Source organism: Festucalex cinctus, chromosome 2 (assembly GCF_051991245.1).
Source record: "Festucalex cinctus isolate MCC-2025b chromosome 2, RoL_Fcin_1.0, whole genome shotgun sequence".
Taxonomy (NCBI): Eukaryota; Metazoa; Chordata; class Actinopteri; order Syngnathiformes; family Syngnathidae; genus Festucalex; species Festucalex cinctus.
This window is the reverse complement of record NC_135412.1, coordinates 39,961,161-39,988,226: the sequence shown is the minus strand read 5'-3', so window position 1 is coordinate 39,988,226 and position 27,066 is coordinate 39,961,161. Positions and strand designations below refer to the sequence as shown.

Below are 27,066 nucleotides of genomic sequence, written 5' to 3'. Positions count from 1 at the left end.
TGTCAATATGAACAGAACTGATTGGGAAGATAAAATGCATTTTCTACACAAATGCCATTTGAAGCCAGTGCATCATGAAAGATGTCGTATATGGCTTCAACCTTTCGTAGGCTTGTCAGTTTTTTTTGGAATATGGCTCTGAAGTTGTGCAAACATTAGTTTACTTCCATGTTTGAGCCACAATACCTATGAAACTAATCATCCAAGAGAATCCATATCTTGGAGAATGTTTAAGCTGACACTCTAGATAGCGGCAGAAGTGATAGAAGTCTTATCTGTAAAACTGGGAGCTCAGACACTCTTTAAATTTTGACAAGCCAGGTTTTGGGAGATGTTATAATGGAGCCTCACACCTGACATTCCAAATTTGGAGGCTACTGGTGACAGGCATTGATTGTAGACATTTTCAAGGCTACAGGTGAAATAGTTTTCCAGATGTTAAAATGGCTTTTCAGAGAATGATTACAAAATAACATAAAATTGCTTCAATATTTTTTCCTGAGAGAACAATTGATAGAAGAGACCAAAAATTTAGATTTTTCCTATCAAATGTATATACGTACTATATTCTTTATCCCGAAGAAATTCTGTGATTGTCAGTTGGGAAGACAGAAATCTGATGAAATGACATAGAATGATCCTTTTGGTAAACAGATGCCTCTTGCATTTGGTACCGCACCAAATCCCCCTATTGCTCAGCTGCAACACTGCAGCCCCTTCACTCCATCATCTTAACCTGCATGTGTATATTCAGCTTGTTTTGCATGTTGTTATAGTGTCCGGCAAATAGAGGACTCTTACTATATCCTATCTTCCGCCACACCCTGCAGAAAGGAACAGGCTGTGAACTGCATGAGCCTGAAAATGATGATTTAAAGCTTCAAATGCAAGTTACATAACATTTCAACACTATATAGGTATCACATTATTAAATAAACCCCTTGTGAAGATAATGAGGCAATAAGGAAATTTGATCGAGTCTGGAATATACATCGACATTTTTGTTCCTTTGTAGTAGATTGTCCAATGAGGTAGACTTTTAGTGGATTGCTCAAAAGACTAATGGAGATTCCAGAAACTGTGAGGCCATTGTGCATTCCCATGGCGTGTGTTTAGGTTTTCTAAAAATACAGCCTTAATGCACAGTACTGTAAATGGGCGGTGGAAGTTCACTCCATTGGGTGTATTTAAAAAATGATGAGCTAACATACCTGCTGGGCCAATGAGAACAGGTCCTGATGCAGGGCTAGCACTGCCCTGTAGAAGGCACCGTCATGTGTGTCTCTTGGGATCATGCATGTGTATTCCTCCATGCTGTCCCAGTGTCCTGATGGAAAAACAATCAATTATGTCAACAATCAAAATGTGATGATCGTTTCACCTTAGCTAACCGATAATTAAATAACAAAGGACACCAAACATGACTTGTAAATGATATGCGGTAAAGACAGCCTTCATATAGACAGCTTTGTTGGTTTAAGGCAAAGCCACAGAACACAAATCACAAGTGATGCGCTTTGACAGTGGCAAATTTTTCCTCCACCATTATGCATTATGTCAATATTGTGGTTGGCCACTTCCATGTTACGCGAGGGGCCGAATCTTCATATTTCATTTGCACTGTATCACTCAGCTACCCATTTGCTGAAATGTCCACAGCTCTACTAGTAAATGCATACAATTCACAAAAAAGTACTCCCCGTTAGCTAATCTTTACTAGAGCTTATGTGGATGTGATTAATTAAAAAGTATCCGAATTACCTAGTCCCCAAGCGGCCGCAGCAGCCATACGAGCCATCTTGGCCTGGGTTTCTTCACTGACAAGAGTCCACTCCTCACAACACTGCTGGTGCAACTGACCCCTTAAAAAAAAACAATAAAAATCAGCATGGTTAAGTGTGCATATGCAATAAAAACACTGTGAAATCTTAAAACTCTTAATACCTTCAAGGGCACACAATTTGGAAAATGAAGACTCTAGGGGATCTAAGTACAGTATCAAGTATCTAAAGGACCAGTCTGTCAATGAGGTCATTTTAATTGTATTTTGTGCACTGGCTAGTTTGTTAGCTTTATCCACAATATAAAACCTAATCGAATTTGTACAAAACCTTGTGAAAAGATCGCACATAGAATAATAACCTATTAAATTGTAGCATGGTTTCCAGATCGTACATCAGATGCAGGAATTTTTAAACGAGGTTAGCAATGCAACGTTTTTCCTCAATTTTGCTGTGAAGAGTGCATAAATCTCAATGACAACATTCAGGCACATCACGACTGTCAAATTAGATTGTTCAGTCATGGTGGAGGTCTGCCAAGTTAACTCCAACAAAGCTTATTTGAGGGGTGTGAAATGGACCAAAGAAGAAACCATTTCATTTTAGTGTAGATCCAGATAAATTGGATGTATCTGAGCCAGGTTTCTATAACTGTGAGGCAAACATGCTCGCTTCACCATGCCAAATTCCATTTATAATTTAGATATGAACTGACAATGACTTACTTCATAGGGCTTATTGCATTTGCATGAGCTATCTTCTGACTTCAGTAAATGCAGGTGATTTAAAAAAATTAAAAAAGTAAAGTATTGGCTCTTGAATGAGAATGTTAATGGCTTAAGTTTTTTTTTTTTTTTTTTTTACATTATAATGTTTCATTCATATATTCATTACATCTCAAATTAAGGCAACTTCCAATAAAGAGCCTGCTAAAATCAATTGTCTTAGCGATGCGCCTATCGCGGTACATTCCACAATACATTTTTCTTAAAGAATGACCACCTATAGCAGGACATTCCACAACCCCCAAAATAATTAGGAACAATCAGCGCTGGACAGACTGTCCTACTGGAGACTAAATCATCACATTTCTAATACAGGATGTCTGCTGGAGCGAGCGTGGAAGAGAATGAGAAATAGAGGAGCGCACAAAAACAGAAAGAGAGCGAGACAGGTTTGGAAACCAAGTGACACCATTCTCCATCTGATGGGTTAATGCAAGAGATGCAATTAAACACAGCTCAAATACAATGTACTAGGGCTGCACGATATTGGAAAAACATGCGATATGCGATATAGTTCCTGAATATAGCGATATCGATATTATTGCGATATTTAACATGTACCTAAAGAAATGACATTTTTATTATCTAATGAAAGAATTACATTATTTTCATGCGGCAAAATAATCACTCAATATATTCTTAATTAATTGTAATTACCTCTCGATAATGTTCAACTATTGGATGGCAGCTGCACATTTTCGTTAAGTACACTGTGTTCCAACTATGTTTTGCAGTTGCATTATTAGGGTTGGAACACCTATGGAACTAGGGGCGTGGAAACAAAATAAAAAGAGAGGGTGTGGAGGGGATTTTTTCAGAGAGTGCAATTGTATCAGTCAGTTCCTCTCCTCTCTTCTCGCGAGCTTTGAACTGAGTGTCTTCTCTCCTTTTTTGTCATGTTTATTAAATGTCAAACAGGTAAACCTGACAGTCTGACTGGTCAAATTCATATAAAAGCATAAAATGCCATATCAAACTTATTGCATGTCTTCGCATGGTCTATGCATATTGCATAGGCCAATATCGCGATGTCGATATTTTTTCGATATATTGTGCAACCCTACAATGTACTGTACATCAATACAGTAGGTAAGGAAGTGTCTGAGTTGGTCATAGGTTAAAATGTTATAGTGAGTCAGTTTAACAAAATAAACAATATAACTGCTTAAAGGTGTCATGCAAAAACCATTTTGTAAACTCACTTCATTCATGAACCTGCAAAGTGGTGCCAACAAAGTTAATTTTGGCACGTAGCTTTCTCCCTAATGTCATGGGGTGGCCTCTCCTAAATCATGTTCAACTGCTCTTCACTTTCTTCCGGCCATGTCGTCAATATGAATATGATGAGAACCTGTGCGTGCCATCATCTTGAGGCTGTTCTTCTTCGCAATTTGTTTTCATTCATCACTTCCGTGAATTGTCTCAAGAACTAATTTGCTAGCTAATATTAATCAAAGTGACCAATTGGCAAAACATCTAATGCTGATACAACATGTTGGGTCGGGCAAAAAATGCCCCTACGACCAATTGACAGCTTGCCATGGCTCTGATATGCCGATGGCATGCGCTACACCTGGCAGACAGCATTCATAGAAGCCCAGCCAACTTTCCAATGGCCAACAACAGATAGGTGTATAGAGGCCTTTAAGCCTCCGAAAACTGATTTCAGAAGATCCTTGAGACACATAACACCTCCACCAAAATAATATGAAAGAGCTCAAGGTGCAGACAAATTGCGCCGGGATGCTCCTCTTCATTTGATTTTGTGGGTCTGTTGACTCTGTACTGAATGTGGAATTATTTTCTTTACAGTGCTATTAAGTTTTTCTGGGTTTTTCTCCCCCTCAAAAAAGAAACATCAAGAATTCAGGATTCAAGTCAAACGGAATTATGGGTTGTTATGGCATTAAATTGATTTTTGAAGAAAATATGCCTCTATAGTATAAAACTTCAGAGATTGATTTTCATCTTTCTTGATACGTACATAAATCTTAGTTCTCTCAGCTTAACAAATGTGATTTTTCTTGCAGATTTTTCATTTTGAGGATTGCTTTATATGTAAGACAAGACTCATTACAAAAACTGAGGAAATAAGGATGTGAATAGAGAAAAAGAATAGTCTCTCATTCAAAACAGTAAGCCTCTCCGTCTTCGAGGGCCCTATCCTGCATGTTTATGACGTTTCCCTCCTCTAACACACCTGTTTGAAAGAGCTATATAAATAAAAATGACTTGACTTGACTGATTCAAATGATCAGGATCACTACCAGGCTTCTGCTAAGCTTGCTAATGAGCAGGTGATTTGAATCAAGGGTGGTGCACAGGGGTAACATCTCAAATTTGCAGGACAGGGGCCCTCAACAATTAGAGTTGGTGACCCCTATGTTAAAAAGTGGGATGTGTGAGCCATACCAGTCAGACAAATCCTCTCTGCATTACGCTTTAATCATTTGCTCATTGAAAACGTTTTTGAAGGGAATGCATTTTAATTATTTCAATTTAGAAGTTACGTTGTATTTGGAGCAGTAGAAATATTTATTATTTTAAAGGGTTGCTACTTTAATACGTGTGTCCTTTTAAAGGTTATGTTTGGTATTTTTAATAAAGCCTTCAAATGCTTTCCCATATTATTATAATAATTGTACTTAAGCTCTTTGATGCCAGTTTCGGATTAGCACAGTGAGGATCTGAACAATATCCCTTAACCTGACACAAAACTATGTGTTCTCAAAAATCCGATCATTTACTCATGACCATGTCAAATGTTATATAATCTTCAGACTCTACAGTTCACACAAAGCCCAACCTCAGCAACATAATTTTCTTGCAAAATAAATATCATATCATTTACCAAAAGGACATCATTGACAACAATCACACAGGACCGTTACATAAGTAGATTGCCATCTGTTTAATGTCAGAATTTCAGTAACTATCCACAACGTTTGGATCTTTTTGACATTACTGTCTTTTTCCCTAAGAATGCTCTTTGAAAGCAAGCCGTCGCTATGGTAAGCTTTCAGTAGAGTGGCTGCACCTCTAACCAGAGTTGTCTGTCTGTTCATTCTTTCCGGATTGAATTACTTCAGTCAACTCAAAGGAACCTTTTTTTAATCTTTTCACCCCCATCAAAGGGAATTTTGTCAGAACAGATTTGAAAAAGGCGGCTAAGGCAGAGATCACAGGTATAATTAACACATTCTTAAAGAAAGAAAGAAAGAAAGAAAGAAAGAAAGAAAGAAAGAAAGAAAGAAAGAAAGAAAGAAAGAAAGAAAGAAAGAAAGAAAGAAAAAAGAAAGAAAGAAAGATTAATAATGAAAGCCTATAACAAATAGGACATAGTCGATGAATTCACCATACGTGATTGTGCACACACACACAGGGTAGCAGAGAATGGCACTTCTGATGATGTCAAACTGAAAGGTATAAATAATCGCCTACCATTCTCCCAGGGCCTCTAAGCAGCGCATTCTGCCCAGAATGAGCTCTGGATCCTCTTTATTCATGTCAATCTTCTTGTCATATGCCACCAGAGCATCTTCCCACTCATGGAGCTTCTCATACCAAGTGGCTTGGATTTCCTAATGAAAAAGCGGACATATAAAACAGCATTACTTGGACCGTTGAATTACCAAAGTAACATCTTTCAACAAACGTGAGCTTGTAACAAAAGGTCAAATCTTAGTAATTCCGCTTACAAGGCATGTCTTTTTCTTAAGGAATGTTAAGAACCTACAAAAATTGTCCACCTAGGACAATTTAAAAATCATCAGTCCGCCTGTATATTTCTGGATGTCAATTTTAGCAGCGGGTGGCACGATGGATGTCTGGTTAGCACGTTGGTCGCCCAGTGCTGACAACAACAACAACAAACCACCTGATCGAGCCACACATATAGGTGGATAAAATGATTCTGGACCACCACAGATAACGCATCATTGGTGAAGTTTACTTTTAGTTTAGGCAAAAAAACAAAAAAACAAAAAAAACAACTTACCAGCTCACCAAAATGTTTCATGGCATACTCCAACACACCTGAGGCGGCTTCTGGCTGCTGCAGTTTATTGTTGATACTGAAAAATAAGACACATGCAGGCGTTCAGATAAATATCTACACTGATTGTTTGTCGTAAATTAGCTTCAATGGCAACTTCCAAATACTGTAAAGTAATTTTAATATAGGTTGTCAATACAATTTACATTAAGATAAAAATTTTGTGCAATGTTGTCATACCTCAGATTACAATTGTTCTTACTTCAACATGTTGACATATATACCACTGACACAATGATTACATATTTGTAAAGCGTAAGTGAACTACGTAACTGCTTTACTATGATGTATGAGATGCTGTGGTTATGTCATTACATTTTTTCTATGACGACAATACAGTGGAACCTTGGGTTACAAAATTAATTTGTTCTGATAACCCATTCTTCTACTGAAATATTTGCAAACTCAGTGAATGTTTCCCATTGAAACTATCCATCCATTCATCCATTTTCTCAAAACCACTTGCTCCTCACAAGGGTCGAGGGGGTGCTGGAGCCTATCTCAGCTGGCATTGGGCAGTAGGCGGGGTACACCCTGAACTGGTTGCCAGGCAATCGCAGGGCACACAAAGACAAACAACCATCCACACTCACAAGCATACCTAGGGACAATTCAGAGCGCTCAATTAACCCGCCATGCACGTTGTTGGAATGTGGGAGGAGACTGGAGTACCCGGAGAAGACCCACACATGCACGGGGAGAATATGCAAACTCCACCCAGGAAGGCCGGAGCCTGGACTCAAGATACCTGAGCATATTGGTCAGGAATTATTTTTGACACTCAGTTGAGGTCCTAAAGTAATGAAATGACTTAGCAAGTGAATGCATGATGAGTATAATTAATATGCACACCAGGAATTGACTTTAATTGAAACCAAGTGTGTCCACTGTTAGCAATGTCAGAAATAGACGCTGAATTCTGAAAGGATCATTATTCACCACTAGCAGAATTAAAGACACAGTCTTCCATTTTCACTCAGGAAAATGCACTGTATAAATACAGGATTTTTACATATGGATTTCTTCTCAATTTACACCTCTGGGTTTCTGTTGTGGTGATTTTTTCCTAAACCCCTCCGGCCAATTGCAGAGCGTGGGGTGGCGGGGGGCGTGTTACAGACGCTGCCAGGCGAATTTGTCAGCTGCGTGACGTCACTCCCGCGGCAACTTGACACCACGCATGGATTTTTATTTTTATTTTTAATTCCACTCACTCACTCACATATGTAAGCTTGTGTGAGTGAGTGAGTGAGTGAGTGAGTGAAAAAAATAATAAAAAATCCGTCCCTGGTGTCAAGTTGTCGCGGGAGTGACGTCACGCAGCCGACAAATTTGCTCGGCTCCGTCTGCGACATGCCCCCCCCGCCACCCCCCTGCTCTGCGATTGGCTGGAGGAGTATACACAATGTCTGTCCACAGAAACGTCCCTCTGTTTACAAAACAAACACAAAATGGCAAAATACAGGCTGGGGGGAGTTGAGGAAAAAATCACCACCACACATTAACAGAAGCCCAGAGGTGTAAATTGAGAAGGAATTCATGTGTACAAATCCTGTATTTATATTGTACATTTTCCTGAGTGAAAATGGAAGACTATGCCTTTAACATGAGAATACCAAGGAAGGCTGGTTTTAACAACATTTTCACAAATTTGATTAAAACACACTAGAATAACAGTGTAGTAAGAAGCCACACAACAGCTGAGCAAACCAAATTTGAATCAGCAACAAATTGTAAAACTTCATGGAGGTTAATAAGGAACCTATATGTTTTGTTTTGTCATATTACCAAAAAACAAACAAACGGAAAAAAAAAATCCCATAGGTTTTGTCAATCTTTGTTTGTTTTTGCTTATAACGTTCAAGTTGATCATTCCTGGAGTGATACTGGCACAAGAAAAGAATCCTCAATGAAAAATATTGATGCTTTTTAATAAAATGGAAAATAAATAAAATGAAACTTCAATATAAGCGGCACACGTGACCATACCGAAAAACAGGTTGGCAGACTTGCTGTACGTGCAGAAATAACTATAATTGCACCCTGATCACATGATCGTTAGAACCTGAACTTGCAATAATATTGTTTCTTTCTGGCTGGCGTATTCTGACAGAAGTTTAAATACATGTGTATTATTTATACATATGATATGACACAGATATTGTAGACGTGTAATATTTCTACAGAGCAGCTGGCATCTATGCTGTGAAACACAGAAGCAGCTAAGGTATGTTGAAGTTGCCCAGATGTGGTTTTCATCAGAGGAGACAACTGTGGAAGCGTCTTCTCTCATATGGCCCCTGGAGATTTAATTGTCCCACAGCTAAAAACCCATCTGGCAACCATCTTCCATGACACATGCAGTCTAAACACATCCATATGACAAGGCTCAGACATCATGTTCTCCATCTTAACTTAACTAGAGGATGAAATTTCAAGACTAGTGTCAAGAATCTCTCTCGTTCAAAGGTGAGGCCTTGGGAGGAGACAGCCAAATGTTGAAACCTTGCCAAGTCCAAATGGAGAATAATTAAAGGTAGGGGTGTTAAAAAAAAATCGATTCGGCAATATATACTACATCGCGCAATTCTCGAATCGATTCAATAGGCGGCTGAATCGATTTTTAAACTTCCATTTTTAATGGAAAAATATTCAACAAAACGTCTTTCTTCGGGTTAGGGTTCACACCTTAAGCATGGAAGAATGTTATATGAACGGAACATTAAGCCTTTAATATTTTATATTAATGCTGTTCAAGCATGAAACAGATTACAACCTGTATAAGACTGAAGTTTCAGATAAATATATAATACATTTTCATACAAATCTTACACTCTACAAGTTTACTGATTAGTATTTTCTAAATTTGAATGAAAAAAATCGCAACAATCGACTTATAAATTCGCATCGGGATTAATCGGTATCGAATTGAATCGTGACCTGTGAATCATGATACGAATCGAATTGTCAGGTACTAGGCAATTCACACCCCTAATTAAAGGGATATTTAACTCATTTAGCCATTTCTGGCAGTCAAACATTAATATTTTGCTTATAATAAATTTGATATTTTCATTATTTTTCATGTACAATTAGTACCTTTAAAAACACATTTTGCAACTTGCTGTCGATTGAAAATGCCATCACAAGGGCTCAGGTAAGCAATCACAGCTCAGCTTGTGAATGTCACATGACCAAACCTAGAAAACAGGTGAGCTGTGATTGGTTACCTGAGCCCTTGTGATGTCATTTTCAGTCGACAGCAAGTTGCAAAATATGTTTTTAAAGGTACTAATTGTATGTGAAAAATAATGAAAGTATCAAATTAATTATAGACAAAATATTAACTTTGTATTGCTATAATGGGCTATCCCTTTAACTATTAACACAAATAAAAAAAAAAAAAATCTAATTACTCAAACATTGAATTCCTTCAGGGTTATTGGCAAGTGAGTCCTCCTCTAAAAGAAATGACGAAAACTGATACCATTTGTAAAGAGGAATGGCCAGACAATTGACTTTAGAATGTAAACAAAACACAGAAACCCGAGAAATTACATTCAACAATTTCAGACCATATAGAAATATGGCCTGAAGTTGGTTTTCATCTATTGAACAAAGAGATTTGCTTTTCAGACTTTTGTTCTTCAACTATCCAACTATCCATAATCCAAACCGCTTACCCTCACAATCCAGAGGAAAATGTGACTGTGCAGTACACCAGTCTCGAAGAGTCTTCATCAGGGCTAATCAAAATAGATTTTGGCTTTGCACAATTACTGCAAGAACAGTAATTCTAAAAAAACCCCAATGTTAGACGAATGTTAGACTAGAATATTTAATTTTATACTTTTAACATCTTTGAATCAAACACTCTTGATCAAACTTTCCTAAAAATGGAAGAATGTAGGCCAAAGACAACTACCTAATCTAATAATTGTTATCGAGTAAGCATGTAGCATGTAAAGCATGTTACCTAACACCTGGTGGATCTCACACACTCACAAAATGTTCTGGAATAAGAGTGGCTGAGAGTGGGTTAGACCTCTGACACCATAAACTATCCGGCATCTTTTAACATGAGTTCTTTCTAACATTAAACAGAAATCAGGCAACAGTTTCCGGTTTTATTTTGTTATGTTGCCTCAAGCATGTTAGGCTTTCAGCTGGAGAAATTATTGAAACACAATCAACAGCTGGGAAACCAGAGCAGACTGTGTTTCCTGGGCTTGTCACCTTCAGGTAAAGAAGCCGGCAGAACAAAGCGTCTCTGGTGCCCCGACCTCTCAAAAACTGGAAGTGACCTCATTGGAATGCTCTTATTACTGTGTGAAAAAATAAGTCTGGACTTGGTTGCATCTTAACAGTATCGTCGGCAAAGTTATTGCAGAAATATTCCTTATTGTTCAACGTATACAATTAGGTGATACACAGTACATAAACAAACATCAGTTTTGCGGTAAACAAGAACAAAGCAAACATTTTGAAGTGCGAATACAGTTTTTTTTTTTTTTTTTTTTTTACAAGTAAATACATTTAACAGAATTGTGGAATATGCTTGATTCGGTCAGGATGTTTATCTGAGCTACTGGTTTGGAGGGTGGCAAACTACTAGCTGATGGAGTGGCGTGCATTTGCTGTATAACAGATACCACCTGGCAGTCATCACCAGCTTACGCCACCAGGACACTTGAAGGTCTGCCAAGACATGAAGTCACCAACTCATAGTTGCACAATACCCCCAGTGTATTGACAAAGACTACCACCTCATGGAAAATAGTAAAATTTAAGGCAAAGTCAAAAGGTTTAACTGAACAATATGTCATCCATTGCATTTTTTTTTAAATACAGCCCAGTGCAAATAAACAGTAATTCATTTCATATTGACTTCATAATTGGCATGTTCTGATCAAGGTTTTATGCTGCCAATTCCAATACGATTATCCATGAAAGGATGAGCTGCACATTTTTTTTTCTCAATTTTAGAACTGCAGCTCACCAACAATTATTTTGAAAATTGATTAATCTGGCAATCGTTTTTTAATTAATTGATAAATCATATGTAGCTCGTAGGCAGTATCTTGTTTTGAAATGACTTGGTCAGAACCACCAAAAAGCCCAAAACGGGTCATAATACTGCCTACGGGTTTTAACATTCTATCCAAATTTTCATCAATATAACATGCAAAAATAGGACATTATTTCAAATTGACAGTGCAGAAAATGCATAAACATATAAAGATTTATTTACCGGTACTTGTTTAGTCTGGAAGTGTACTGTTAAAAGTCTTGGTTGTCTGTAGGCTGCAAAGTTAACCAGCGATGATAAGCATTGAATGGCATATGCCAGATCATATAGTTTTCCATAGAAATTGTCAAATCACAATTGGTAGCCAATCAATCAGTGCACCACTACTTCATAAAATAGAAAGGTTCTTTTAAACTCTGGTCTGTTTTAATCAGGGAAGGATTGGCAGGACAGGTAGAAAAGGGTTACAGTTAATGAACGTTATGTAATTCAAAATTTTGAGGAAAAAAAAAAAATCTGCTGTTCTTTTTTTCACTCCATGTAATTGAACCCATGAGTGTTCTGCTGACAGCTTAGCCCCAGTGGTCACTGCTGAATACCAAAACGACTTGCACAATACATAGTGACAGAAAAGTCTCCAGTGAGCATTTTGTAGTTTCAGTGTTATGTCACCCACCATTTTAAAGTAAATGCAATTAGCTTGACAGGTGGTCCAAAGTAACTGCACAAAGGGCAAAAAATCTGGGAAAGACGCAGTAGGTAGGCTATGTTGTTTGGTGGGTATGTAGTGTGAGTGTCTGATAAAACAAGTTAGAGGGTAACTGTGTTTAAGTGGACTGTTTCCAAGGGAAAAAAAAGTGTGCTTGTAAACATACAAAAACAACATCCAGCTGGTTCTTCCTGTGCTCACACTGAATGACAGAGTCCAGGAACAAGTAAAGAGGAAAGTGATGAATGCCGCTGGGATGCATTGCTGGCAAGTGAGATGGGACTCAGAGTAGGCATATGAGGAAATGGTGGAAGGCAAATGAATCCCATTTTTCCATAAAGAGTGACTGGCACATCAGTGACTAAAAGTTATATTCATGCGAAAGTCAATGACCACCTATTATCACTTCACCACTTCCCTGTAATTACTTTGAACAGAAACAAAGTTAAATGACAAAACTATTTCACCTAAATTTGAGTAATTTAAAATGACAGCTTTGCACAAAATAAACTTGATCTGATATATTGTACCATGTCAAAGTAACTTCATCTGAATTACTTTCGCAGATGGGCATTTCAAAAACTTTTCAAATCTTTCGAATATAGGATTATCAGATTGCAGTTAAGAATAAAATAATAATAATAATAATAATAATAATAATAATACTAATAGAGAGGTATATAAATAAATAATCATTTAAAAAAAAAAAAGACTTTACATTCCAAGAGACAAAGCCCAAACAGAATGTTAGTCTAGCTTCTGTGGAATAAGTGCAAGCAAATTGGAAGGAAAGGTAGAGGGGCAGGGATGAAAAAGGACTTGCAGCCAGAGGGTTGAGCATTGGGAGAAAAGGGGAGGCTCCACATGCAAATACTTAAGATGGTCCGTGAGAGGAGGTCTTCATTGAGGAAACACAAGAGTGCCGCTGTTCAAAGAAGCGCTACTGAGCAGCCGCAACTTGACTATCGTAGTTGTATTTGAGCTCTAAAAGGCAGTCAGCAACCCAAGTAAAAATCTTGACCATTTCCAATATGTCAAAAGTCAATCTCAGCATTGTGGCAGTCACCATTCTTCTGGTAGCGGGGACATGGGCCCAGACTCTCAGGAAGCCACTGAAACCACCAAAGCCAACCAAAGCTCAGTGCTGCGAGGAGGTGCGTTCTCTCAAGGTTCAAGTGGCCAATTTGACCAGTCTCCTCGGGGAACTGAGTCGCAAGCAGGAGACAGACTTGATGAATGTCGTGAGGCAAATCATGGACCTGGACAAGCAGAACCGGCAGCAGGAAGCCAGGGTCACCGAGGCCGAGAGCAAGTACTCTGAAATTAACAACCGCGTGGAGATCATGCAGCTTCAGACCCTGCAGTCGGCTCCCCAGACAACATCAGGTGAGCATCCATAGTTTTATTGTGGTGTTAACAGTAACCCAATTAGTAGTATTTTAGTATGCAAGTATTTTTAAATATTTGTATCAAACGGTATTTTACCTATACTATTTTAAACTACCATCAGTGATCATCCATCATCACCCAGTACCCATGTGAACATTCCTGGGTGAATTATTAATTAGTCTTGATTGTATTTGGCCAAAATCTTAAGAACTGTAAATCCGATCTCCAGAACTGTCAATCTGACCGTTCTGTCCAAGCCGTATCATTTCAGCATTAAAGCAACACTAATCAGTGCTGCCTGCCATAGCGAGGTAAACCAGGCATGACGTCATTTATTATTTCAGCAACTTGACTGTGTAGTCTCACAGGGTCCCTTCTATGTCACTGGGAAAGGGAATATTGAGACCTTCGCACAACTTGAGCAAATCAGACAGGAGCACAGAGCAGGAGGGGACTTGGATTGGGCTAGATTTAAGAGTTTAGATGAAAAGAAATTTCACAGATCCATCCGTAGTTCATTTCTACTTTTCAAAGTAAAGGAATCATTCCTTCTTAACGATCAAATAATTAGTATTACTGCACAGTGATGAAGGTGAAAAAGAGAACAAATGACTGGATACATATTCATCTTTTGATCCTTTAGGGGTTGTAGTTAAATCAGGACACTAAATCATTTAAAAACTTTCAAATGACTGACAATGTTCTTTTATCCAGATGCCATATATGACTGTGCATCACTCTACACCAAGAACTATAAGATCTCTGGCGAGTACAAACTTCCAAAAGACGAGTTCCTGGGAACACCCGAGATCAGTGTGAGTAATCCTGAAGCATTCTGTATTGTGTCTACTACGTCACTGTGATAAAGCATGATGAATATTTGTTTTTTAACTCTGGTAAAACATTGTGAAAATCCTTTCAGGTGTTCTGTGATATGAAGACAAACGGAGGCGGCTGGACTCTGATCCAGAGGCGCAAAGTTGGTCTGACATCATTTAACCGTGACTGGAAGCAGTACAAAAGCGGATTTGGATCCATCCGCGGAGACTTCTGGCTTGGCAATGACCACATATTCCGTCTATCAAGGCAGCCCAGTGTGCTCAGGATTGAGATGGAGGTAAGTCTTGGCTAAGGCAAGTCTAGACACTTAAAAAAAATAAAATAAAATGTGGAAACCATGCATGATAAAACATTATTATCAGTAATAGTATGAGTGCACAAAAATGACTATGCTTCAATTTCACATTTAAAATCAGGACTGGGAGGGAGAAACCCGTTATGCTGAGTATGGGTTTTTCACTGTGTCCAACGAGCTCAACAGCTTCAAGCTCTTCCTTGCCCACTACCGAGGGAATGCTGGGAATTCTTTGCGCTACCATAACAACACCAACTTTAGCACCCTCGACAAAGACAATGACAAGTGTGTAGATGACTGTGCTTCATTACGCAAAGGTAATTCATGGCACCAACTCATCCTCAAAAACGGAACAATGACATTTTGAAGGAGATTGTCAAATAACTTAATGAACGTCAATGTTCAAGTAAATTGTCTCAATTGAATCTTATCTCTTTCTAGGTGGTTACTGGTACAATTGCTGCACTGACTCAAACTTGAATGGAGTTTTTTACCGATACGGTGAGCACATGAAGAGCACAGATGGGATCACTTGGTACGGATGGCACGGTCCCAACTATTCCCTCAAAAAGGTGGAGATGAAGGTCCGGCCAGTAGGTTTCCAGCCATAAGTTCTACAGCTGTACATCCTGGATCAAGATCACACGAGATCTCATTTATACACACAACCAAATGATGGCTTCCCCTCAGCTGAAAAGGAAGTCAATTTGTCTGTAATTCTCATGATTAGGTGAAAGTCAGTTGAATGTTTTGTTGGTACTGGGTGTGATTGTAAACTGTAGTTGTGTTTAGTGTATTTATCAGTAATGTTTTCTAAAATCTTAAATACATGCTCTTTTACCACTGTATCACATGGGTGGCTGGATTATAACTCATTTATAGTAACTGCAAAATCAAGAAAGTGTTTTGTTTTGTTTTGTTTTCTCCACTTGATCAGTTCCATTAATGCAGAGCAGCAACAATATGTTGGCTAAAAGTTGGATAAAATCTATTTCATGTATGGGTGAAACCCAATTTCAATGTATGTCTTTAATTGCTGGAATGGGATTAACTACATTTTTAATTATGCTGCATTTTATTTTAAAACTAACTATTGATGTCTGAAATTTCTCATTTGTAAAATGTGTACAGAGCTGTAAGTATGCCGTTTTTATGTGACAGAAAATAAAAAGTATTTTTAAAAGAAATAACATGCCTCTGACATTTAACCTTACTACTCATGTGGCTACTTAGTTTTGAAACGTGACTAACGCAATGCATACCACAGTATTCTCACCATTCACACCAAGCCTATTTTGCTTTGAGTTGCTGACTGACCTCTGCTCTGACCTCTGGTCACCTCCTGACATAAGGTCCTAAGGTTGTTACCACTGGAATGAAGACCACACACAAAATACTTTATTCTGCCATCAAGAAACATGCTTCGCTAGCTGTGTGGCCTTGACAACTATTCAATTATATAATTGATCAATAAATTTATTAAAACATTTTTACAAAAAAAAAAACTTTGAAAGAAGCTCCTGCCTCTAGGAACTCCGTGCTAGTCTTAGACAGATTTGTTTCCTTTTACAAGGTGCCACATTAAGTTATGATAAACATCTAATTAAGGCTGTAATGGTATCCCTTCCCTTTTGGAAGAAATTACCAGTGGAATAAAGTCCACCAAAAGACCTTGGAATGTGGCGGAAGCCTCACTAATCCAAGTCTATAAATGTAATCAAACTGGTGGAGCCAACTGCAAAACATTGTGGAATATATCAGGGCTGTGCCGTGTCACATGAACTTTTAATGGACTTGACTAAGACGAATAATGCATTCCCATTGTATATGAGCTGTATCCGTTGGCCGTCATTTATCAACCTGCTTTCCATTAGACAAAACTGACATGACAACAGAAGCCAAAAGGCAAACGTCCTCATCCCGAAAACATGCAGGATGAAAGACTTACATATATCTGTACAGGAAACCAGACAGTGTCAAAAAATGTTGGCGATAGGCGGCTGCAGCTACAGAAAGCGGAAACAGCGTTGTGGTTCACTCCAAGTGTTTTTGGCTTGTGATACTAAAGCTTGGTAATTAGAGTTTTTGTTTGTCTTAGCATTTTAAAATGTTGGCAGAGATGTGTCAAGACCTTTAGCATTCTCACTTCGATTCCGCATGCTTCTTAGCTACAAGTGTTACAACCATAGCATATGTACTCTGGCCAACCTACACTTTGTTCAAAATTTGCCCAAGGAAATAATATAACGTTACATGACACACTGTAGCATTTTTAAATCCTTTTTAAAGGCCAAATTAGCATAATAAAACAATCGGCCATATATATTACAAACGTACATACATTGTACAGTAGAATTTATAAACTACACACCTATAACTAGATATACAATGACACACTGACGATTGTTGGATGGTTGTCCACATGAACATTAAACAGAGCTGAATTTGTGGTAAACATTCAAATGTTCTATTATCACTGATGTGGACTATCCAACAAAATTGTACTGAGAAATACAAGTGTGGTGCTTGCTACACTTACAGCTACATTGAGGTTACATCTTTGTGTGTCCATACTGACAAATCGCGTTTGCAGTCAATTTTGGGAGTATTTTGCAGTATATTTTGTCATATAATCTGTTTTCTAACAAATATGTTGAACTCATTTAGCATCATGTGAGGCACTGTATTTAGCTGCACTATGCTGAAGAAATGTTTCTGTATTTTGGCTATTTCCTTATAAATACAAATAAAATAGTACATTAAAGGGGCAGACAGGATGGTTGTCACAGATGACACTTTCATCATGAATTGCAGCCATGTAAAAAGTCAGATCTACCTAACCGTAATTGAAAATTCCATTTCCAAGTATTTCCATTGTGCCCACAAGTAATTATTAACATGTGCTTCAAGTCCTGTATCATTATAATGGCGATAAAACATGCTTAATGAAAAGCATACCGCCCAAGTGGAGGAGGATAAGGGTAAAACGATATTCTGAAATTGGCTATAGCAATAGGGCCTGCAAATGGTCATGAAAACATTACCCTTTATAGGGCTAAGAATTAAACAGCAGCAATCAAACTGCAGCAAAAATTAAATACAATGACAGTTTTTCATCTTAATTACTATAAATATAATTATGTTCATATGTGATCTACATGACAGAATACAAGTTCTTACAGTAATCAGAAGGTCATTAACACACACCATGACTAATTACTTAAACACCAACATGTTGCCTTCAGTATTATCAGAATGCCAATCAGATACCATGTGAAGGTCCTTCTTTTTTCTTCATATACAGTCACGACTCATTAGAGCCAGGTTTACGTAGTGCTTTTTGCACACCAGCTTTTTTTTCTAATGGGAAATTCTGGAAAGGTGAGAACCAGATGGGGATATTGAAAACACTAAAGTGCCTGCTACCATCATTCATCATCATCATCAAGGTTCCAGAGAAATTGAAAACAGGCCCCTGAAGTCCAGACACTCAGATGAAAAAGGGGCAAAGGTCCAATTAGGAGCCTGGAAAACTGCTTTCTGCACGCCATTCCGAAAGCAGAGAAATATTGCAAACACAAAGGGGTTGGAAAACATGATGAATTATATCAGAAGGTTGTGAGACTAATGGCGTCTATATTGCCATTTCATTTTGTTTTTCTTTTCTTTTTTTTTTAAATTAACAGTTGGCTTGTATCACATGAAATAGACCTAAAGAGAGAGTTTTAATCTTTTAGTTAAATTGACCCAATGTTAAAAAAGCTAATGGTACTTTAGTAAACTGACATACAATCATATTTTACAACTATTAAGTTTTGCAAAGCATTAGCAAATAGGTTGTTTTTTTTCTAATACTCTTAACCTGTTTTTTTCTGTCCTGTCCGAACCTGTCCTTTAAGGATTACAATTAGGATAAAGAAACTGTAATAAATAAATAAAAAAAAAAAAAAAAAACTCTTGTAATATTTCATCAGATATTGGGGTAATTTGTTGTGCTTACGTAAGATCGTTTTACATTTTGTTGTTTGGCTCCAGAAGGAAAAGCAGGATCTGTATGACTCGTCACCTCCCTTTTGGAATTAGATTGATGTGTTTTGTTAATCACATAGAGGAAATTAAGGAAATGAAGATATTAGATTTTTGCAGTTCCAGTAATAAATCTTAAGTTTTAGCTTTGACAAAAGTCCGTGCTGTCTTGAGTTGTTATAATCTGATATGTTGATATGAACCACTCCTTAATTCACCTGTGTTGTTGGTGTTTCAGCACGTCAGCACGTCTCAGCATTCACATGCAATTTCAATTAGGAAACTAATTTCAAATTCCTACCTGATAAGAGACTCCAGGATGAGGGGCGAAGGGCCTTTTTGAAACTCCAGCTCTTTATAATGCAAAGCTTTGGCGTAGGCGCGGCATTTGGCAGCTCTCTCACCAAGCAGCACAATGCCATTGTCATCTCTCAATGGCAAAGGGCCCTGGAAAGCAGAACAAATTATGCCAAAACAAGCAACCAAGTCCAACAAGGAAGGTGCTCTACATCTCCTCAATCCTATATTTGACAAGCTATTTCACCAAGGATAGCACAGTTTAACATAGCTCACAGGCTAGCAAGGTTAGCGCACAGGTGGCTGATATGAGTCTTCTCTTATCTCAGCATTGGTTAACGGTGTTTATATTTGTTGGACTGACTCTTTTTACAGTATATTGTATTGTATTGTACTGTATTTCCTTCATACAAAATCCTAATGAACTATGCCTTAAATAAAATAAAATTAGCCACTTAATTTGATTTTAATGACTACTCTTTTGCAGCTAAAGGCTTATGTACATAAACAAACTATTTTAAATGTTATCTATATTTTTTTTTGTAACAACAGTGTCATAATAAAACTAAACTAGAGCTGCGAGCAGCTATAAAGGGCCATCGCAACCTGGGCCACGTTGGGGTATTTGCATGTCGGGGTACTGGCATGTTAGGGTACTGTTTAATAGGAAACAGTCTAAATTGTAAATGTTTTTGACATGCTTTGTGTTTGCAAAGTTTCATGGAAGGCCAAAAATGACGCACAATTAAATAAAATCAAAATAGATTGGCACATGGCTATAGAATAATTTTTGGAGGTATTAGGCTGAGAGGTATGCCTCCCAATATTCACACATCTCGCTGAACCATATAATCGGATATACTTCATAAAAATATCTCGACGGCGCTATTGAGCCATTTATTACAAATTGCACAACAAATTATAAAATATTCATGTTCATGAGAGATCTGATCTGTGTGCAACATTTTGTGAGTTTTTGCCCATGTTTAGACTCTCTCAAAAAAAAATTATTTGCAAACAATGCATCGCTACAGCAAAGGCCTGTGACAAAATAAAAAAATTCTATAACTTTTCATCTTAAATATCTTAAGATGAAACATGCCAAAGAATGAAGACGATGTGATAAGTTTTGCAGAAAATATGACCCCTATAAAAGGCCCCAAAAAGTGGCTACAAATACCAAAGTAAATCAAAATGTCAGACTTCCTGTTTGATTTAGCATATGGTTCCAAGAGACTTTTTTTTGTACATCGTGGGCTCTTATGTATGCCTCCAAATTATCATAGCTCTAGGTGAAACGTACAACCGGGGATGCTTCGTTAAAGAGGAGGGTTTTTTTTTAGCACAAAATGTGATGTCCCCTGGGGGACTTCACATTTGGGTTTAGTACATGGCACCAAGAGACTTTTTTGTACATCGTGGGCTGTTACATATGTCTACAAATTTTCGTAGCTCTAGGTGAAACGTACAGCCGGGTATGCTTTGTTAAAGAGGAGTTTTTTAGCTCAAAATGTGATGCCCGGCCCCTGGGGGACTTCCTGTTGGGTTTAGCACAGGGCACCAAGAGACATTTTTGTACAACTTGGCTGTTACATATGTCTACAAATTTTCGTAGCTCTAGCTGCTTCGTACAAATGGGAATGCTTCTTTAAGGATATTTTTTTTCCTTTGCAAACAAGTGCATGCCACGACAACAGCGTGCGACGAAATAAAAAGCTTTCAATAACTTTTCATCTTCAACATCTTAAGATGAATCACAAAAAGTTTGAAGATGATCGGATAAACACTGTAGGAGGAGTTCGTTAAAATAAGACCCCAATGAAATGGCCAAAAAAATGGCAACACGTTCCAAAATAAATCAAAATGGTGGACTTCCTTTTAGGTTTAGCATATGGTTCAAAAAGAGTTTTTTGTAGGTCATAGCCTGTTACATATGTGTACCAATTTTCGTAGCTCTAGATTAAACGTACAACCGGCAATGCTTCATGAAGTAAGAATTTTTAAACTCTAAATTTGATGCGCCGCCGCCGTCATATAGTATATCAAAAACTTTAGATTTTTTACAATGATGTTGTCCCAGGTGTTGAGATGGTACATCCCAAGTTTGAAGTCAATCGGGTTAACCGTGTAGGAGAAGCGGGCAAAAGTATGACCCCTGTAAATGTGCAAAAATTGGCAAAAATTGGACATTTAAATTCTCATACCTCACTTTCTGTCTATTTTAGGGTACACACTTCAAAGAGGTTTTTGTTCATTGGGATTAGATAAACTCTGTAGGAGGAGTTCGTTAAAATATGACCCCTAAAAAAGGCCACAAAAAATGGCTACAAATTCCAACGTAAATCAAAATGGTGGACTTCCTGTTTGGTTTAGCATATGGCTCCAAGAGACTTTTTTGTACATCCTGAGCTCTTATGTTTGCCTGCATATTATCATAGCTCTAGGTGAAACGTACAACCGGGAATGCTTTGTTAAAGAGGAGTTTTTTAGCTCAAAATGTGATGCCCGGCCGGCCCCTGGGGGACTTCCTGTTGGGTTTAGCACTTGACACCAAGAGACTTTTTTTAACATCGTGGGCTGTTACATATGTCTACAAATTTTCGTAGCTCTAGCTGCTTCGTACAACTGGGAATGCTTCTTTAAGAAGGATTTTTTTTCCTTTGCAAACAGTGCATACCACGACAACAGCGTGCGACGAAATAAAAAGCTTTCAATAACTTTTCATCTTCAACATCTTAAGATGAAACACACCAACTTTGAAGATGATCGGATAAACTCTGTAGGAGGAGTTCGTTAAAATATGACCCCTATGAAATGGCCAAAAAAATGGCAACACGTTCCAAAGTAAATCAAAATGGCGGACTTCCTGTTAGGTTAAACATATGGTTCAAAAAGAGTTTTTTGTACCTTGAGAGCTGTTACATATGTCTTCAAATTTTGGTAACTCTAGGTGAAACGTACAGCCGGGAATGCTTCATTTAAGTAAGAATTTTCAAACGCAAAATTTGATACCCCGCCTCTGGCGGACTCCCTGTTAGGTTTAGCATATGGCACCAACAGGCTTTTTTGTAGGTCATAGTCTGTTACATATGTGTACCAATTTCCGTAGCTCTAGGTTAAACGTACAACCGGCAATACTACGTTTAGTAAGAGTTTTGAAACTCTAAATTTGATGCCTCACCCCCGTCATATAGTACGTCAAAAAGTTTTGATTTTTTTACCATGATGTTGTCCCAGGTGTTGAGATGGTACAGCCCAAGTTTGAAGTCAATCGGGTTAACCGTGTAGGAGAAGTGGGCAAAAGAATGACCTCTGTATATGTACAAAAATGGGCTAAAATTGGACATTTAAATACTCATACCTCACTTCCTGTCTATTTTAGGGTACACATATCAAAGAGGTTTTTGTTCATCTGGATGTGCTACAGGTGCCCCACAATTTTCGTTGCCATAGGACAATCGTAGCGGGACAGGGATCCGTTAAACCTATGTAGGTGGCGCTGCGGAGCCATTTTTCTGTTATCACGTATGGCGACTTTAAAATATCAAATTTTTCGCCAGGCCTGACGTCTGTGTAAAGTTTGGTGAGTTTTCGTTCACGTTTAGTGTCTCAAAAATGTGATTGTTTGCGGAAAAGAATAATAACAAAGAAAAAGAATAATAGAATTCCTTGAAAAACAATAGGGCCTCGCAACGGCACCGCCGCCGCCGCTGCTCGGGCCCTAATAAGAAGAATTCCTACAAAAACAATAGGACCTCGCAGCGGCACCGCCGCTGCCGCTGCTCGTGCCCTAATAATAATAATAATTCCTACAAAAACAATAGGGCCCCGCAGCGGCACCGCCGCTGCCGCTGCTCGGGCCCTAATAATATTCAGTGAGAGGTAGGGGTGTGAATTGCCTAGTACCTGATGATTCGATTCGTATCACGATTCACAGGTCACGATTTGATACCGATTAATCCCGATCCGAATTTATAAGTCGATTGTTGCGATTTTTTTCATTCAAATTTAGAAAATACTAATCAGTAAGCTTGTAGAGTGTAAGATTTATGTGAAAATGTATTATTTATTTATCTGAAATTTCAGTCTTATGTTGTAATCTGTTTCATGTTTCAACAGCATTAAAATAAAATATTAAGGCTTAATGTTCCGTTCATATAACATTCTTCCATGCTCAAGGTGTGAATCCTAACCCGAAGTCAGACGTTTTTTTGAATATTTTTTAACAAAAAAAAAAAAAAAAAAAAAAAAGGCAATGATGATAAGACGTTGAATCGGTAAGACTACCGAGAAAAAAAAAGAAAAAAAAAATCTTTTTTTTTTTTTTTTATCGATTCGAGAATCGCGCGATGTAGATCGATTTTTTTTAACACCCCTAGTGAGAGGGTTTTACAATTTAGCTATTTTAAAATTCAGAGGACCATTTCAAACAGCATATTTATGGACAAATATCTGGGATTTCACAAAAAAAAAAAAAAATGGATCTGTCCAACCTCACTTTTTAATTACACGGGACGTTTGGTGGTTTACTGCTCAATGCCGACCTTGTCACTGTGCTCCATGAACTCTGCCAGGTTAAGTAGTGTCTGCGTGACTTCTGCGATGTCCTGTGATGTGAGAGCTAACTCGATGCTGCGGATGAGCTCATCCTGTTGGTCTTCACTTAGCTCGGACCAACAGGATAGGAAAGCCGCATTGAAAAGATCCCTATGGGCAGAGATATGCAAATGTTAAAAACATGTACACTTGGAGTTGTTGGTGAGGACACAGTCTTTCAACTACCTTACACTAATTAACCAAGTGCAATCTGCTTCAAATTTACGGTCTTATGGTCACATCTGGAAACTACTAGTGTTTGCAACCAGTACAGAGATCCACAACAACACTCACTCTGTTATTTTTTCATTTTTTTGCTATCCTCAGCGGTAGCTATTCAATTGTGTTTTCCCGTCTTGTGGGACAAATAAAGGCCCATTAAATGTATTTTCTTACAGAAGTAACAGAGTTTAATGGGTCAGATAAACTATATGGATTTCACCCTTCAGCCTTAATCTTAACTCTTCTGTTGGCTACAAAGTCAATGGCCAGGTGTCCTAATACTCTAGTCTGTGTATGACTAATACTGATGTGGTGGTGTACCTGGCCAGTGGGATGTAGGTTTGAGCCAACGACCAACACGATCGCAGCGCCGGGGAGGAAGACTCCTTCAGGAGGACGACACTTAAGCGTCTCAACCACTCCAGCCAGTCATCTTTGGAAACCTTTCTAGCAGCGCCCCAGGCCTGTGAGCAACAGATCGTTTTCGAAAGGCTTTGAGAACTACGTGGGAGCAGTCTGTTGGATGGTCACCGTGTACGCATATATTTCTGTCTTGAAACATCATTTTAAAACCCTAACTCAGCAACTGCTTTCAATGAAATTAGGTGTGGATGCTGCACTGACAGGAATTGAATTGCTGGTCAGTTTGTCAGAAAAAGTATGCAAATAGTACATAACTTATTTTACACAAAACTTTGTGGAGGGAATAAGATCACTGGTATTGCCCACAGTATCATGGAACACATAGAGCACCTCCTGGCCATTCCTAATGTCTTACAATTATTGACATCATCCCCTACGAAAGAAGTAGCCAACTAACAAATAAACAGAATGGCAAGTACCAGACACAAACTAGTGCTTCATACTATTTTAAAATCTTTGTTAAAAATTCGGCACTCCGAGTACAGTTTATCAGTGTGAAGAATCAGATCTATGGAAGATAGTGGATATGCCTTCTATAATTGTCAACTATTTTGAGATCTGTCTGTACAAAAACCTTGTTAGTAGAAACGATCCCTGCTTCTCTTGAGTACAGTACAGGGTGTTTTATAAGTCTGTGTCATTTTACATTACCTGTAACCTTATATCTCAAATACTGTTGAAGGTATGAAAACTGAAAAGCTACTATTGAGAAGGTTTTGTAGCAAAAATTGGAACACAAGGAACACCTTTCAAGATAAACCAGTTTTATCTTACTATCCTTGCCAATTCTTAAGATATTGTATATGTTTTGTAAACTGGCATAGACCTGAAATACATTGTATTATACTCTAAGCTGTGACAGAGATATCTACAACTATGTTGCATTATTTCTTGCGCCTTGGTAGAGGTCTGCGCACTGCGGCGTTGTTACTCTTCTTTTATATCAAGGCATTCAGTTACCCATTGCATAACTGCACTCATTAGACTTACCCACAGCCTTTAGTGTCCCCCCACCCCTTTAATTTGTCACTGACTGTTCTTAAGTCCCCACCTTAAGTGAACTAAAATGCCTTGCACGCAAGACTTTGGTTGCTTTACTTCAACTAATCAATATGCAAACAAAGTCAAATACAGTTTTGTTAATTTTTCTCCTTCTGACCTTCTGAAGTGCTGTTGTGCTGACATGAAGTTTTTTCATTGGTCCTGCTTCCACTGGTCCACTGACCAATGTATCACCTTGGTTAGCTCGTAGATGGCGGTGCTGAAAGATTAGAGGATTCTCTTCCTCCTCTGCCAGAGTATAGCCCTGTAGGACCACACGCGAAAAATAAATAATAATTAAAAAATAAATAAATAAATAAATAAAAAGGCCACACGCAGTCACACAGACTAACTGTTGAATTTGGCTGACCAAAAAAAGATGTTTGTGAATTAACAAGTGCAAATCTACTCTGGGAAATAACTAATTATTTGCTTATGTTACATATCAATGTAAAAGGTTTTGCTTGGTCTTGTTGATCTTGTTTTCCTCGCTAGTGTGGCACTACTACCGTATTTTCACAACTATAAGGCGCACCTAAAAGCCTTTGATTTTTTTCAAAAGCTGACCATGCGCCTTATAATCCCGTGCGCCTTATATATGGAACAATATTGAGCCGCAACATGTCTCGCTGCCAAAGACGCTATTGGTGACGCGCATGCGCAGAAGATCCCGCCATCTTGGATCGCTAACTACGGCAACCCCACTAGAACAAATACCTTTATATGCCTGCGTGATCTTGTGCATTCGTAAAAACATCATTGGAAAAAAATCTTACAGTCTTGATGCATTAAAAAGAAACTATTTTAATTCTACAGGTTTTAAAGACGAACGTTTTACTTTTGACCCCATTACATTCCTAGTGTCTTCATTGTTATAATTTACATTTAGTCTGCAGTATTTTTATTGTCTTTAGAACAATATTTAAAATATGTCATTCATTGAAGGTGCGCCTTATAATGCGGTGCGCCTTATAGTCGAGAAAATACGGTACATTAAAGGGCTAACTGTTCATAGTTTAACTATTTGATCACATAAATTTTGTTAAAAGGTGTATTTTCCATGGCTTTAATAGAGTTTTTCCAGTACTTGTACTTCAAAAAAAGGAGAGGACTCACCTTAACAATGCGACATATGAGTATGTCATAGCGTTGGTGGTTGATCCGGTGCTTCAGCATCACTTTATTTACCATGGGGATGAAGATCTGGTACTGTAGATGGGAGGATGGTGAATTAGAGTAAATAAAAGGGTTTATGTGTGCTTAATTATATCCTGAATTTTGTTTACCCTAAAATCCTTTTTTCTAAAAGCCAAATAAATTTGGATCAAACTACTTCAGGGCCTTTGATCAAAAGCTCCCTTTCACATGTTGCCAGACGTGGCTACATGAGGAATGCTAACGATAGTGTTGATGAATGAGGAGGGATAAGGCCTGGGAGGAGACCAACTAAATGTGACCTTATCCACGCTCATAAACAAAACCCCCCACTGACAAACAGACCATGACATAAGCAGTCTAACGGGAAGTAATAAAGAACAGGGGGTGTAGGGAAATACCGTTCAAATGCAGCCGACAGTGG

The 27,066-nt window shown here is 38.1% G+C and overlaps 2 protein-coding genes across 2 annotated transcripts in view; one reads left to right on the top strand and one right to left on the bottom strand.

Moving 5' to 3' along the window:
- The window catches only part of mtor (mechanistic target of rapamycin kinase), a 94,805-nt gene that overhangs the window by 40,468 nt on the left and 27,271 nt on the right, over positions 1–27,066 (bottom strand). Inside the window, exons 24-32 of the mRNA XM_077515078.1 lie at positions 26,604–26,696; positions 25,606–25,752; positions 24,345–24,487; positions 23,750–23,912; positions 19,210–19,355; positions 6,564–6,639; positions 6,008–6,147; positions 1,762–1,862; positions 1,212–1,327 (exon numbers count right to left, since the gene is read on the bottom strand). Of these exons, the coding sequence (XP_077371204.1) occupies positions 1,212–1,327; positions 1,762–1,862; positions 6,008–6,147; positions 6,564–6,639; positions 19,210–19,355; positions 23,750–23,912; positions 24,345–24,487; positions 25,606–25,752; positions 26,604–26,696 (1,125 nt within the window). The remainder of the gene's footprint in view (positions 1–1,211; positions 1,328–1,761; positions 1,863–6,007; positions 6,148–6,563; positions 6,640–19,209; positions 19,356–23,749; positions 23,913–24,344; positions 24,488–25,605; positions 25,753–26,603; positions 26,697–27,066) is intronic.
- angptl7 (angiopoietin-like 7) lies at positions 13,277–16,053 on the top strand. Its single transcript, XM_077511795.1, has 5 exons — positions 13,277–13,744; positions 14,462–14,562; positions 14,670–14,864; positions 15,004–15,199; positions 15,324–16,053. The coding sequence occupies exons 1-5, from the start codon at positions 13,390–13,392 to the stop codon at positions 15,491–15,493; spliced, it is 1,017 nt and encodes a 338-aa protein (XP_077367921.1). The 5' UTR covers positions 13,277–13,389; the 3' UTR covers positions 15,494–16,053.

Coding starts and splice junctions, on each gene's coding strand:
- angptl7 (XM_077511795.1), top strand. CDS start 13,390: ATGTCAAAAGTCAATCTCAGCATTGTGGCAGTCACCATTCTTCTGGTA. Junction 14,563..14,669: donor TGGGAACACCCGAGATCAGT/GTGAGTAATCCT, acceptor AAATCCTTTCAG/GTGTTCTGTGATATGAAGAC. Junction 14,865..15,003: donor TGCTCAGGATTGAGATGGAG/GTAAGTCTTGGC, acceptor ATTTAAAATCAG/GACTGGGAGGGAGAAACCCG.